Source organism: Arvicanthis niloticus, chromosome 2, assembly GCF_011762505.2.
Source record: "Arvicanthis niloticus isolate mArvNil1 chromosome 2, mArvNil1.pat.X, whole genome shotgun sequence".
NCBI lineage: Eukaryota > Metazoa > Chordata > Mammalia > Rodentia > Muridae > Arvicanthis > Arvicanthis niloticus.
Genome location: NC_047659.1, coordinates 137593116 through 137607703, shown reverse-complemented (window position 1 = coordinate 137607703; position 14588 = coordinate 137593116). Strand labels below are relative to the sequence as shown.

The following is a 14588-nucleotide window of genomic DNA, read 5'->3' as shown; positions in this document are numbered from 1 at the left end:
AGGGCCTTGGAGACAGAGTTGGTGTCAGGTGGTGGGAACTAACATCCCTTGGGGGGGCTCTGGAGAAATTCCCCAGTGAGGAATGTTAGGGATCAGACTTGGAGTTCAAGGGACAGAATGAGGTGACAGAACAACAGAATCTACTGGAGTGACCCTCTCGTCTGTGGTGGGCCCTTGAGATAGGACAGCAGAGACTCAAAATGGCCGTTGCTGTTAAAAAGGTATTTAGGCCACCCTTGATCCCTCCTCTTAATGGTTTGAAAGAGTTCTGAGTCTGCTAGTTTCATGTCTTTGAGGACTCTTGTTCCCTCCTGGGCCATATCTATAAAGGGACATGAATGAGCAGGGAATCCAGTTCTAGAAAGCTTCTCACGCTTGGATGTGGACCTCTCAGACGCAGACTCATGGATCCCAGAGTCCATGTTGGCTCTCTGTATCCCGAGGTCACATCATACATGTGAAACAAGAAGGCCCTGGAGAGTTAGCAAATTCTAGTAATGGGGTCGTGACCAGCACTGACGTGAAATAACCTCCGTTGGGAGGGAGACTCAGCGTGTAAGATACCCAGCTGGGGTACTCTTCGTTCAGCTGGTGGTCTGTGGTCCCGTGAGCTATGGGAGAGATCAAATCCACAGGAATGTCTTTTCCCTGTGATTGTGCACTGGCGTGTTGATGGAGGCACGGGCACACGGCGGTGCATGTGTATATGGAGACCAGAGGTTGATAGCCGGTGTCTCCCTCAGATCCTCTTCGCCTTGTTTTGTATGACAGGGTCTCTCCCTGAACCTGTAGTTTGTTGGTTTGGCTACAGTTTCTGGCCAATGAACTTTGGGCTTCCCTGTCTCCATCCCCTCCCCCCTTGACTTTTATGTAGGCTTTGGGGATCAAACTTGGGTCCTCAGATCTACGTGGCAGGCAGTTTCCCGACCGAACCATCTCTCCAGCCCCTAGAATTCCTTTCTGAGAGGTGATCTTAGGTCTCAGCTTGGAGACTCTTAAGCCAGTTTATCTTCCTTACTTCATGGATCCGTGGCTCGTGTAGCCCCGATGCCTAATATTCTGGACTCTCTTGAGGGGATTTGGGACCAAGTAGCTTCACTTGTGGCAAGCTCAGGGTTTGGCATGGTGGGGTATTAAAACCAACCAGTGGCAGGAGACCACGCCCACCCAGGACTGTGACTCCGCACCCCAGTTCGGTTTTAGAGGCTTAAAGACCCCCTCCCCCTTCTCTTTCCAGAAGAACCGATCGCACATAAGGCCATCAGCTCACCCTCCGGACTCGCATACCCGGATGATGTCCTGGACTATGGCCTCAAGCCATGCAACCCCCTCGCCAGTCTCTCTGGCGAGCCCCCTGGCCGGTTCGGAGAGCCGGATAGTATAGGGTTCCAGAACTTTCTGAGCCCGGCCAAGCCAGCAGGGGCTTCGGGCCCGAGCCCTCGGATCGAGATCACTCCATCCCACGAACTGATGCAGGCAGGGGGGGCCCTCCGTGGGAGAGACGCCGGCCTGTCCCCCGAGCAGCCGGCCCTGGCCCTGGCCGGCGTGGCCGCCAGCCCGAGGTTCACACTGCCCGTGCCCGGCTTCGAGGGCTACCGCGAGCCGCTTTGCTTGAGCCCCGCTAGCAGCGGCTCCTCTGCCAGCTTCATTTCTGACACCTTCTCCCCCTACACCTCGCCCTGCGTGTCACCCAATAACGCCGGGCCCGACGACCTGTGTCCCCAGTTTCAAAACATCCCTGCTCATTATTCCCCCAGAACCTCTCCAATAATGTCACCTCGAACCAGCCTCGCCGAGGACAGCTGCCTGGGCCGACACTCGCCCGTGCCCCGTCCGGCGTCCCGCTCCTCCTCACCCGGTGCCAAGCGGAGGCATTCGTGCGCAGAGGCCTTGGTTGCCCCTCTGCCCGCAGCCTCACCCCAGCGCTCCCGGAGCCCCTCGCCACAGCCCTCGCCTCACGTGGCACCCCAGGACGACGGCATCCCCGCTGGGTACCCCCCCACGGCCGGCTCTGCTGTTCTCATGGATGCCCTCAACAGCCTGGCCACCGACTCGCCCTGCGGGATCCCCTCCAAGATATGGAAGACCAGTCCTGACCCGACGCCCGTGTCCACCGCCCCGTCCAAGGCGGGCCTGGCCCGCCACATCTACCCTACCGTGGAGTTCCTGGGGCCGTGTGAGCAGGAGGAGAGGAGGAATTCCGCGCCTGAGTCCATCCTGTTGGTACCACCCACCTGGCCCAAGCAGTTGGTGCCAGCCATTCCCATCTGCAGGTGAGTGGGACTTTGGGAGCTGTCAGTCCAAGTGTGCCCTAGGAGCTGGTTTTCTTGTTATTTACATGGAATTTGGTCACATAGATGACACTTATAGGCAATGAGTACCTGGGAAAGATGGTCACTTCCCCAAGCCTTAGTTTCTTTATCTGTAAAATAGGTACTCTCGGTATCTCTGATACAGCAGGTGATTGTGAGGATGTTATTATTGTTCACTATGCACGAGGGTTGTCCCCTAGGGCACATCATTTACTCCATCACCCAGCAAGTATTTATAAAGCCCCTACTATGTGCTGGATTTTTTTCTTTTCCTTTTTTTTTTTTTTTTTTTTTTTTTCTTCAGAAGCACATAGCTGTGAGCTGGGCAAACAGGCCAGTAAGCCTGCCTCTTTGGAACAAACCTTAGTATGTAAGACTGTGTGTGAGAGCACCTGTTGCCTGCCTTTGGCCCGTGCTGGTGATGTAAAAGCCCAAATAACCAGTTCAATCCTCAAATAGTGTAAGAATCAGACAGGCCAAAGCAATGGGTGTGGCTCACAGGCCAGTGGCTTTGGACTGTGTGAGGACTGACTGTGTGTCCTGGCTCTGCTGTTCATTGCCTGTGTGAACATGGGCATTGTGCCACCCTCTTGTTGTTGTGCCTGAGACAGACATTGGTAAACAATTACGATTCTCTCATTGAGCACATTTATGAGACTGTTCCCAGAGCAGACATCACTAATCAATCAGGACTCCCCTGCACTTTTGCGAGCACATTTTTGGGTCTTTGTTCATTTCTCATGAAATGAGAACAATAGCGGTGCCTACCTCTTATTGACTTTTTTTTTTCATCAAGAACTAGGTCAAAGGACACATGCCAGAGTCCTGGCTTAGAGCTCTACAAATTAAGAGCTCAGGAGTGGGACAGATCTGTTATGTTCTTACAGAGGGTCTAAGTTCCCTTCCCTGCTGCTGCACTAAAACACCCCGACACATACAAGTAAAGAAGCAAGACTCTATTCTGGCTCACAGATCCAATGTACAGCCATCTTAGTGGGGACATCAGAGGCAGGAGCTTGCATCTACAGTCAGGAAGCAGAGAACGTTTTATACAATCCAGGATCCCAGCCTAGGGGATGGTGCCTCCCACAGTGGGTGACTATTCCCACCTTAATTAATCTCATCAAGATCCTTCAGGCACACCTGGTGGCCTGTCTCCCAGGTGATTCCAGAGCTCAGTTGACAGTTGAGATGAACTCACTCTGGAGCTTTCTTCTCCAGGGGACCTTTAGGAAGGACTTCTTTGCCAACAGGCCTTGTGCTGGGAGATTGAGCTCATGGTAGAGGGACAACAGTGACATTAATAACCACCTGTGTCCAAGTGGCCCTGCTGTGTGCCCACAGGACTCTGTGTGGCATCCTGCCTCTCCCTCGTGTGAACCTGGGTTGGTTATGTGGCATTTTTAAAAATTCTCATTTGGATGCCGAGGAGAAAGGTGTGTGTGTGGAGGGTGTGTGTGCTGTCTCTCCTCTCTGCCCTACCTGTCAGATGAAGCACAGGAAGCCTGAACAGTCAGCATCACTCTGTGTGGCCCACACAGTGCTTCTTTAGCAGATGGAAGCATGCTCACCTGATAAAACACAGCATTGAATTGAGTTGCCAAAACCTGGCTGAGCTTGTCAGCACCTCACAGGCTGCATGAAATGGACAAGGATAGATATCCTGGATGGATGGATGGATGGATGGATGGATGGATGGATGGATGGGTGGACAGATGGATGGATGGATGGATGGATGGTCTCTGCCATATGTGAAAATCAGGAGGTGCCACAGGAACCCATGCATGTGCCACCTCAGAGAACCTTTGAGTATAAAAAAAAACTATGAAATAAAACTGTGTATCTGCCCACCCACCTATTCATCCATCCGTCTGCCTACCTATCTCATCCATCTAGCCACCAATGCATGGAGCCCATTTACCCATCCACTGACCTATCCCATCCATCCATCCATCATACATCCATCCATCCATCCATCCATCCATCTACTAATGACAGGTCTGGCTCTAAGTCATTTCACAGTGAGATTTTTCTCAGACCTATTTAAGAATAAGTTGGTTGGATAGGATCAGTGTGGAGATGAGTGTGTGTCTTAGATTTGTAGTCAAGGGACTAGAGTTGGAGCCTAGCCCGTGTCTCATCCTGTGATCTTAGGTAATGTTTTATGTTTTCTGAGGCACAAAAGGAAGGCACTGGGCAGTTTTTCTAGACCTCGATTGACTCTAACCCATGCTGAGTAGCTATTGTATATACAGAGAAGTGTTGAGACTCTAAAGTTGAAACATAAAACCTTCCCTCAAAGTTTGGTCTCTGCATCTGACACCATAGCCAAGCCCATAGAAAATGGTGTGTGTGTGTGTGTGTGTGTGTGTGTGGTATGTGGGTATGTGTATGTGCACATCTCTGTGTGTGCTGTAGTGTGTATGTATATGTACAGATGCATGTGTGTATGAACGTGTGTATGTGTGTGGTGTGTATATATATGTCCTTGTACATGTGTATGCACACATACACATACATGTATGTGTGGTGTGTGTATATTTGTGTCATGTACATGTATGTGTGTTATGTGTATATATACATGCACATGCATGTATATGTTTCTGTGTTATATGTGTATGTCCTTGTACATGTATGTGATGTGGCTCTCCATGTATGCGTATATGTGTGGTGTATGTGAGCATGTACCTGTATGCATAAGAATGTGTTTGGTGTGGGTATATGTGTGTCCCATGTATATGTGTGCCCATGTACAGGTGGTGTGCATGTGTGTGTGGTGTGTGTATATGTGTGTGCCAGACACATGTGTGTGCATCTTCCAAGGAAAACCATTAGTGCTGATGGTTATTGATTACCTTGATGCTAAGTTCCTCATAGGATTTCAGTGTGGCCACTTCACAACTAAGGAAGCTGGGACCTAGAGAGTTGCAGGCATCTGCTCAAAGTCACAGGGGAGTAGGTGTTAGGGCAGGGACTCGCACGTGGGTATGGGACTCTCGTCATGGTGTTGATCTTCCCTTTACACCTCACATGGGGTTCACGTAGTTTGGTCCATCCATACCTGAGCTAGATTCCCCTCCGTGCTTCTAGGCCCATCACTCAGTGGCCCATCACTCAGTGGTTATGACTAGACACGAGCTCACTCCCAAATGCACTGCCAATCAAGACAGTCAGACATTGAGAGCCTCTCAGTTATCACCTGGTCTCTTTGCTATCTGACTGTAGGAGACTGTGCCCAAGAGTGGTAAAGTACTTACGTCCCCGGTGAGGTAGTGACATGCTCCCAGCTGCCACTGAAGCTTTCCTGCACTCACCTCTCACCCTTGCCCTCTGGAAAAGGAAAGGTTTTGACAGAGGGATGTTTTGAGAGGTCAAGATTGGGTTCTTCACAATTTTTAGAGGAGAAGCCACCACAGCCATTGGAAACATGGAGGAACCAACACATAATGAAATTAGCTTCATCCCCCATGGCACCAGCTACACTGTCTTCATCAAGATGAAGATGAAAGCAAAGGGAGGCCCTTTGCCTTGGAAAGAGCTCCTCTACCATGTCTGGGCCATTTGTACCCTCTCAACACTAAGCATTTTATTCTTTTATCTCCTGCGTACAGTTTTCAGAAAAGGGACCATTTATGTTTAGTGTAAAGACAGACTGATTTGGTTTGATGTCCTCATGGCCGGGTTTTCTCTTACCACAGCATCCCTGTGACTGCATCCCTCCCACCACTCGAGTGGCCACTCTCCAATCAGTCGGGCTCCTATGAGCTGCGGATTGAGGTCCAGCCCAAGCCCCATCACCGGGCCCACTACGAGACAGAGGGCAGCCGTGGCGCCGTCAAAGCCCCGACAGGAGGACACCCTGTGGTGCAGGTATGGACTCAAAATCTCTTCCATCTGTACCCTATGCTTGTCACCAGGAGATTCACTCTCCTTGCTGCTGTTTGTGAGACTGAAGATATCTCAGCTTTTGCTCCTTGGAGAGAGAGAAGCCTGATATGATAGTCAAGAGCTTAACGTAGAATTGAATTCTGGGGGTGGGGGATGTCTCCAGGGCAGGATGAGGAGCCGTGATGTTCATGGGGAAAACAGTCCTGCTTTTTCTTTGTGTTGGAGAGATTGCTAGAATTTGACTGAGTTGTCATAGCAACGAGCCTTTCTGCTCACTTTTTTTTTTTTTTCTGACATTGTCCTTTATGGCTTTGTGAGTAAACCTGAAATTTGTAGAAGTAGGTGAAGAAGTGTGATTTTTTTTTCCTCCTCCAAAATAGTTGAATCGAAACATTCTTTAAATTGTATAGTCTGGTTAGCTAGGAAGTTATGGATAGAAGTCTAAGTTCTGGCTGTGTGAACCCACACAGCTCAATTAGGCAGAATCCTTCTATACATTGTAACTGTTTATTTGTATCTATTTTACAGTGGAGCTAGGATATGGTAGGGACCTGGACACGGCATTTATAAGCATCTTTGAGGGGGATTGTAAGTTCCAGGCCAGTCAAGGCTACGTAGAGAGATGCTGTATTCGCCACCCCTGACCCCCAAAAAATAGAAAAGAAAGAAGAAGCTTCCTTAGAAATTACCAACCAGGAGTACAGGAGTAGAGACCAGAAGACAAACCATCTCCAAACCCTAAAATTCTCCCCAAGTGCACTGGGCGTATTCCCCTAGTTCTGGACTCTTGTCACTGTGATCTAAGCATTTACTACCTGGGTCTAACAAAACCGGAATGAAGCCCATTGTTCTGTACAATTAAGATATGCCAAGGAGAAGGGGAAAAATAGAAAACCCTGGCACAGCCTGCTCTCCGACCTGGCAGCCTTAGAACCAGGTCCCTTTCCCAGAGCCTGAGCCTCACCTCCTCCCCTGTGTGTATCTTGTGGTTGTTACTTCTGCTCTGATGTGGGGCTGATATACAGGGCAGTGTACGTGCGACTTTATTGTCTTTCTCTCGTGGCAGTCAGCCCAAGTACTGGCTGGCCACCTTGAGCACATGCCAGCTGACTGTATAGCTGGTTGGTTAGGGGGCATCTGTGGGAAGCCTCAGTTGCTTCTCACTGCCTGGAGCACACCCTGGGCAGTCTGATCCTGGTGGATCTTGGTGAGCACTGGTTTTGGGGTCCTAAGTGAGTAGGGAAATACTGATTGATGATGCCCTGACTCCAAAGCCTCACTTCTGGAGGATTGGTAGGTCAGCACCACTCCGGTGAGCTAGAGGGTGTCAGCCCTGTTCTGCTTGCAGCCTCTTAAGTCCCCTGCTGTCCCCATCATGGCTGCCTTCTTTGCTTGCTCAGCCCTTGGCCAAGGCTCCTAAGAAACTGCCTCCTCTTTGATGTCACTCCCATGGATTCCAGCTTCAGAGAGGCTGAAGGCTATCCTGTTGGCTCAGGGGGCTCCACCCTGGTTGATCTCGAGCCCCAGGCATGGAAGGGAAGCAAACACGCACTGACCTGACACATGGGCATCCCTGCCCTCAGGACCACAGTCGATGGCTTTGTGACTGTTAGTTTAGTTTTGAGTCTCTGTGGCAGGAGGGCTGCTCAGTGACCTGCCATTTTAACATCCCTTAAGACTACTTTTGGTAAAAAGAAAAAAAATTGTTATTATTGGCAAGGCTTAGTTGCTTGAGGAGGGGATCCTGGCCTTTAGGTTGCTGGGAGACTGGGTCCTGATAGAGAAGCTCACTAAAGGCAGGTGAGGAATAAGGGAGTGCCAGAGGCAGCGTCTGAGTATAGAAGAGGGGAGGTGAGGCGGGGTTAAGTGGGGGAGAGGGAGACTGGAGGGTAACTCCTGCATGCCTTCTGGAAAGCAAGGGCCTGGGAATGGCTTCGTATGGTCCATGCAGCTGTGGATTAATTTGTGGGGCTTACCCTACATCTGTGCCATCTGCTGGGCCTGGCTCTGCATCCAGGAAGAGTCGGGAAGGAGTCTTTGTGCCTCCTTTGTGATGGGGAGACAGTGATGGGTCTGGAGGCGGTAGATGGATTAACTGTGTCAAGAGATAGGAAGGAAAAGTTCCTGACGATTTGGGCCTGTGAAACAGGTGTGGATGTGGCTGGGGCAGAGGTCAGTGGAGTTATTTGAGGAAGGGGCTGGGGCTGAGGATATGGGACATTGGAGTGGGGGCAGGGTGCAACTTGTACACAGAATCTGAGGAGGAAGAGCACTTTAGAGGAGCAGAAAGAGGGTGGTGTAACTGGTATGTGAGGGATGTGAGGGAGGGTTGCTGGATGGATGAGGAAGAGGACACAGAACTCAGGCTCCCGCTGTCCGTGTGGATGGAGCAAGAGGAAGGGGATGGGGAGACTCCTTCAAAGGGCTCTGTGTGTCTTGGTGTATCAACTGTTTTCAGTCACTGGTCCCTTAATACTTGTTTCTTGGATACCTACTGAGGACCAGGCAAGGTTCTGGGGTCTCAGGATGACAGGAACCCAACAGCTAGATTTTACAGTTAGCACAGTGATGAGTGTTTCGGAAGCGCTTCCCACACATGAGACCCATTCCATTTTTATCAGGGTGAGGTCTCGAAACTTGTTCAGAGTCATTGTTGTTTAACAACAGAGTAACAGTTGCTTTTGGGCCTCCCTTGTCGTCCACGGACAGCTCCTAACTTCCCTCTCTCTGGTGCCCATGCCTCCCACCTATTCTCTCTTTACAACTGTCCTGCCTCTGACCCTCTTGCCAGCTCATTGGAGCCCAAGTCCTGCTCCCCGTGAGGATTCTGACTGACTGACCAGAGGGTCATGCCACCACTGCACTGAGGCCTGTGACTGGGAAGCCCTGTGAGAAGCTGGGCTCAGCTTGGCCTCAGAAACGAGAGTAGACTTTATAGTGACAGATTCGGAGAGAGACAGAGCGAGCTCTAGCTCTCAGTGGGGCCTTTCCACCAGTCATTTAGGGCTGGGCCATGGAAAGTTCCGAAAGGGAGGGGCTGGATGTTGAGTTCGGAGGAAGACTATTGGTTCACATCCCTCTTCTGGCCTGTTGCTTCAAAAGACACTAGGTGGATTATAATTTAAAATCTTATCGGACAGACTCTGCTTGCTGTAAAATAAAATGTGGGACACTCCAAGTTTTAGCATGGGAAGCAGATTTTAATGGGGTTCTTTGTGGCCGGGGACGTGGCTGCTTTGGGAGATTGCTCACCTTCCGGGCACGACGCTCTGGGCTCCATCCTCAGCACTACCAAATGGGGCGTGGCCGTGCACATCTGTAATCTCAGCACACCTGTAGGATCTAGATTCAAGAGTTCTGGAGGAAGCATGGGGCTCTCCCAGGACTTTGTCACAGAGGCATGACCCTGGCTGTCCTCTCATCTCAGGCAGCAGGCTTTCAGAAGACTGCTAGAGGCCTCCAGGATGACCTCTTGAATTCCAGCCAGTCATTCACTCTAAGACTGTGCAGAAGGGAGAAAAGCCAGCTGAGGTCCCTTTCCTGGTGAGGTTAAGGACTAGCGCCCCTCAGGCAGCCCCACGTGTGTGGTCTTCTCTGATAAGTTTGTGAGCTCAGGACTTCCGGTTTCCTTTTCAGCTGTGTGATAGGAAGTGGGTCTTGCTGATGGTCATTTGTTGGAGTAGAACCCCAACATCTGTACTGACATCTGTAGAGGCTCATGGGGCCCTGGGTATAGGGTCGGGGAATAAGGTGGGCTCAGCTGGGTGGGGGAGGGTCAGGGGATAGGCTCCCCTGGCTCAGACTTCAGAAGAGTCTGGGGGAGGGGCGTGTGTCCTGTGGTGGCTGGGGACTATTTGTTCATAAGTTCCTTGGTCTCTGTCCCGACAGAGATGACCCAATATCAAACCCAATAAAAAGAAAAGTTAGGGCTGGTAAGATGGCTCGACAGATGGGTGCAGGCAGCCAAGCTTGATAAACTGAGTTCCATCCCTTAGACCCACATGTAGGAAGGAGAGGAGTGACTTCTAAAAGCTGTCCTGTGACCTCCACATGCACCCTGTGGCATGTTTTCCTGGTTGGGCTAACTGTAGCTGAGATCCCTGTGTTTGGCTCTCGGGCGACCGTGGAAGGCGATGACATCCCTCCACCTCACGCAGACTCCTTTGTTTCCAGTGTATGTGGGAAGTACCTCATATGTGACTCGAACCAACCCATTTATCAGAAGATAAAGATGGAGAGAGGTAGGGTGGATCGGTGTGTGAATTCGGGGTCCCTGTTAGGAGAAGTTGCCCCCAAGTCCTGACCTCTCTCCTCTCCTCTCCTCTCCTCTCCTCTCCTCTCCTCTCCTCTCCTCTCCTCTCCTCTCCTCTCCTCTCCTCTCCTCTCCTCTCCTCTCCTCTGTACCTGGCCCCTTGTGGCATTAACAGTTTAATAAAAATTACTGAGCACACAACCCAAGCTTAGGGCCACCTGTAGTTGTGTGACCTGCCTGGGGGCTGCTGTGTCCGTGGTGGCCCCAGGATGATCTCAGGTGAGACACCAAGGTGGTGTGGTGGGACCGTGTGTGTGTGTGTGTGTGTGTGTGTGTATGTGTGTGTGTACTCGGCTCCTCCCCCAAAAAACACCCAGAAAGGAGAGCTCTGTCTGGAGCCTCTCTCAGAAGCTCAAGTGTCCTCGGTCCCTTCAGGTCTAGGCAGAGCGGAGAGGCTTCCAGCATGCTGGAGAACTCATTGTTTCCCAGAGGGAGAGAGCAGGCACGTTCTCAGGCTCTTGGTGAGCACTTATGTTATCCTAAGAGTGACAGTCACTATGAGACGAGCTTCCCTCGGTGACCTATTTAGATTGTGGCGACACCCTGGAGCATAGGTGGTAGGGTTACTATGCTCATTTTACAGACTACAAAACTGGGGCACAGCACTGAAGCAACTTGCCTGATGTCACCCAGGCTGTGGTGATGGCTGGACTTGGGCACGAGGGATCATAAACCCAGGGCTGTGCTGTTAAATGGGAGAAGAAAGGGGGCAGGGTATGTGGGGCGAGGGGTGCTGGCTCTTGCTGGCTCTGGCGTATTAGGTGTAGCTTACGAGGGGGTCATCTTTTAGACTTATTTTTTCTTGTCAGGAGCTATCAGGATGTGGGGCTGGGATGCAGTTCAGTGTTAGAGGGCTTGCCTAGAGGATGGGAGGCCGTTTGGTTCTCAGTACCATAGCATGTGCGCGCGCACACACACACACACACACACACACACACACACACACACACAGACTGGTGAAGGCTGGAAGGCGTCTCATTGGTAAAGTGTTTGCTCTGTAAGACCTGAGTTGATCTCTAGTTTCCACAGGGAAACAGGGTGGTTGCGCATGCATCTCAGTGTCAGAGCTGGGATGCCAGAGACTGGAGAGTCCCTGAGGCTTGCTGACTAGTGGAATCTATGAGCCTCGGATTCAGTGAGACAGGGCCATGGACACAGCTGGGCTCTTCCGTACGCTGCTGGCCCTCTGTGCCTGGCTGTTTCTGGTTGCATACACAATCAGATTCCACACTCACCAGAATTAGGAGACTCAACCCCAGTTAATAGGTGTAGCAAGAAGTGAAGGGAAAGGAAGGGAAGCCCAGAGCTCCAGCACTGGCTTTGACTTGGGTTTTGTCGATCTCCTTACCTGTCCTGTCCATCCATGTGGTGATGTCTGCTGCTCCCAGATGGCTCTGAAATGACCTAGGCACAGAAGAGAAACATGGGGTGGCCTCCGGTTACCTGTGGGACCTCCAGTTGTAGGGGCTGACATGAATGAGTTGGAGCAGATTTCTAAAAGGTTCTTTTGCAACAGCTAACAGAGGTGCCCTTCTGGCTGTATAGTGGGCACTGTACCAGGAGTTGTGTGTCAGGCTCTGCCCTTGTCTCTGTTTTTCCCCATGTGAGAACCCCTGGGGAGCCTGTGGGAAAGGAGCCTCTGGTTAAGTAGTCCTTCCAAAGAGAGTGACTATTGGCTAGGGAGATGGCACAGTGGCAAGAAAGACCATTTGTCTAGAGACACAAAGACCTGAGTCCATATCCCCAGCACCCATGTAAAACACTGGAGATAGCTGTGTATACCCGTAGCATCCGCTTGGTGAACAGGGACAAAAGGATCCTGAGAGCTTGCTGTCCAGTCAGCCCAGGCAAGCAGTGAGCTTCCAATTTACTACAAGGTTCTCTCAGGATGGCAAGTGATGGAGGAAAAGCCCTGTTATCCTTCGGTGGCCTTTGCATTTGTACACATTGGAGTGTACACCTATATACTCAGGTGCCCAGAAAACACACACACACACACACACACACACACACACACACACACACACACACACACACACACAGAGAGAGAGAGAGAGAGAGAGAGAGAGAGAGAGAGAGAGAGCAAGAGAGAGAAAGCATAGTGACTCTATCTGCAAATCTATCTCTCTTGTCCTCAGCTTGCCTTTGCGAGCCTCCAGATGCTCCGTGGGTTTCGTGGGTATGCGGCTGAGGCCTGGGTTGAAGAGGCAGCATTTCCTAATGGTACCATGAGTGAGTCTCCAAGCTGACTTGGGTGGCGCCAGCTCTGTCAACAACTCTTATTAACTAGACAGTGAAGTTGGGCGGGTCAGTGGAAGTGATGGCTTCTCAGGGGTTCTAGGACAGTCATGAATGTCAAAGATGGTTCGTTTGGGCCCCCGGGGGACCCTAGTGGGTTTGTGTCTGTGCATTGGCTCGGGCAGGGTTGCCATCTCTTCTCTGGTACTAAAGAAATCTGTAGAGCTCAGAGGGACTTCCCCGTGGAGCATCTTATCTGGAATAGCAGGCTGGGCCAAGGCCTCACCCTCGCTGACAAGCGCCCTGTCTATGCCGCACCCCCGCCCAGAAGCTGTCATTGGCTCTGTTTACCGGTGAGGATGTGGGAGCTCCCAGGAGTCGGTGCCCTCTCTGTTGACACTGGTCTTCTTGGGGTGACACTGACGCTGTCCTCACAATCAATGTCCCTGCAGAGATTAAATGAATGAACATGGCATAGTACAGGAGCATGTAGGGCACCCTGAGGTGCTCCTCAGCATCCCTCCGTGGCATCCTTCCAGGATAAAGCTACGAGTCCTGGCTTTCACAAGGTGGTTTAGAGTTCTCTCCCCACCCTGCGCCGGGATGCCTGTGACTCACCGTAACACAGATGTGAGACCAGTGGCAGTTATGTGCTCAGCTTGTGCTCTGTGGTACCCCTGCCACCCTTGTTCCCAAATGGTGTCTTGACACTGCCGTCACCATCCTAGGCCTCAGACAGGAACCTAACTGTGGCCGTCAGGGGGCATGCCTTCTCCACTGGGGAGCCTGAGGTTAGAGTTGAATCTTGCCTGTTGGGCACTTTGGCTCTAGGTCACACCACAGCCGGTGTGTGGGTGAGAAGGAATCCTGAGCGTGTCCACGGGGAGAAATGGCATGTTTCATATGTAACCATGCAAATGTGTGCACGTATCTGCAAACCTATTTGTGATTCCTCTATATTTGTAGACACGTGTGCACACACATGAATGAATGTTTTCTATGTAACCATGCACATATGTATACATGTTCCTTGTCTCCCTGTTTTATTGGTTTGGAGCTTGAACCTGGGGCCTCCGGTGTGATTAGTAATGGTGTCACTAGGCTCTGTCCCCAGCCCTCATGTACACAGGAAAACACGAAAGGTTGCAGAATACCCATCCTAACTGTCAAAGGCTACTGACGTCTCTTTCCCAGATGTTCACGCATGCCTTCCTGGGCTTAGGTCTCTGCTTTGCCCCAGCTTTCTTGGGGTATTTGATGATACTGTGGGGGGAGGGGATGACGTTTGACCAGTGAGGCTGGGCATTTCTCATAGACCTTCTCCTGTGAAGATGGGTAGAAGCCTCTTGGTATTTCTAGGCAGGACTTGATGGTACAGAGAGGGTTAGGCAACATGCCTAAGGTCACACAGGGAGTGGGTGAGCTATAAGACAATCCCTGAGTGGTCTAGCTCAGAAGCCCGAGAACCTAACTTCTTGGGTCATAAAGAAAAAATGGAAATCTGTAAAGCTGCAGGGAGGGGTAGTTTTCCAGGTGGCTCCAACGGCTTCAGTATTTGAAAAGTTCAATAAAGAAACTAGTCCATTTCAGTCAAAATCTGACCTTGCCAGGTTGTTGGGGTGCAGGCTGGATGGAGGCTGTTATCTCTCTGATGCTGCTTCCTGCTCTGCCAGTGTTGATGGCACGGCCAGAGGCTGCTCCCAGGTGTCTTAGGTAGGTTTCTACCGCTGGGATAAAAACACCAGCCGAAACCAGCTTGGAGTGTGGGGGGAGGGTTATCTCATTTCAGAGATGATGATTCCTCGTTGAAGGGGCTCGGGGCAGGGATTTGGGGACAG

General features: G+C 51.1%; 1 protein-coding gene across 7 annotated transcripts in view; it reads left to right on the top strand.

The window, feature by feature from the left end:
- Nfatc2 (nuclear factor of activated T cells 2) overlaps positions 1 to 14588 on the top strand; it is a 122318-nt gene that overhangs the window by 29353 nt on the left and 78377 nt on the right. For 5 of the 7 annotated variants that reach the window (XM_034495783.2, XM_034495781.2, XM_034495782.2 and 2 more), the window contains exons 2-3: positions 1238 to 2273; positions 6011 to 6182. In XM_034495783.2, the coding sequence (XP_034351674.1) occupies positions 1238 to 2273; positions 6011 to 6182 (1208 nt within the window). The remainder of the gene's footprint in view (positions 1 to 1237; positions 2274 to 6010; positions 6183 to 14588) is intronic. The other 2 variants (XM_034495786.2, XM_076930289.1) reach the window with 1 other exon arrangement.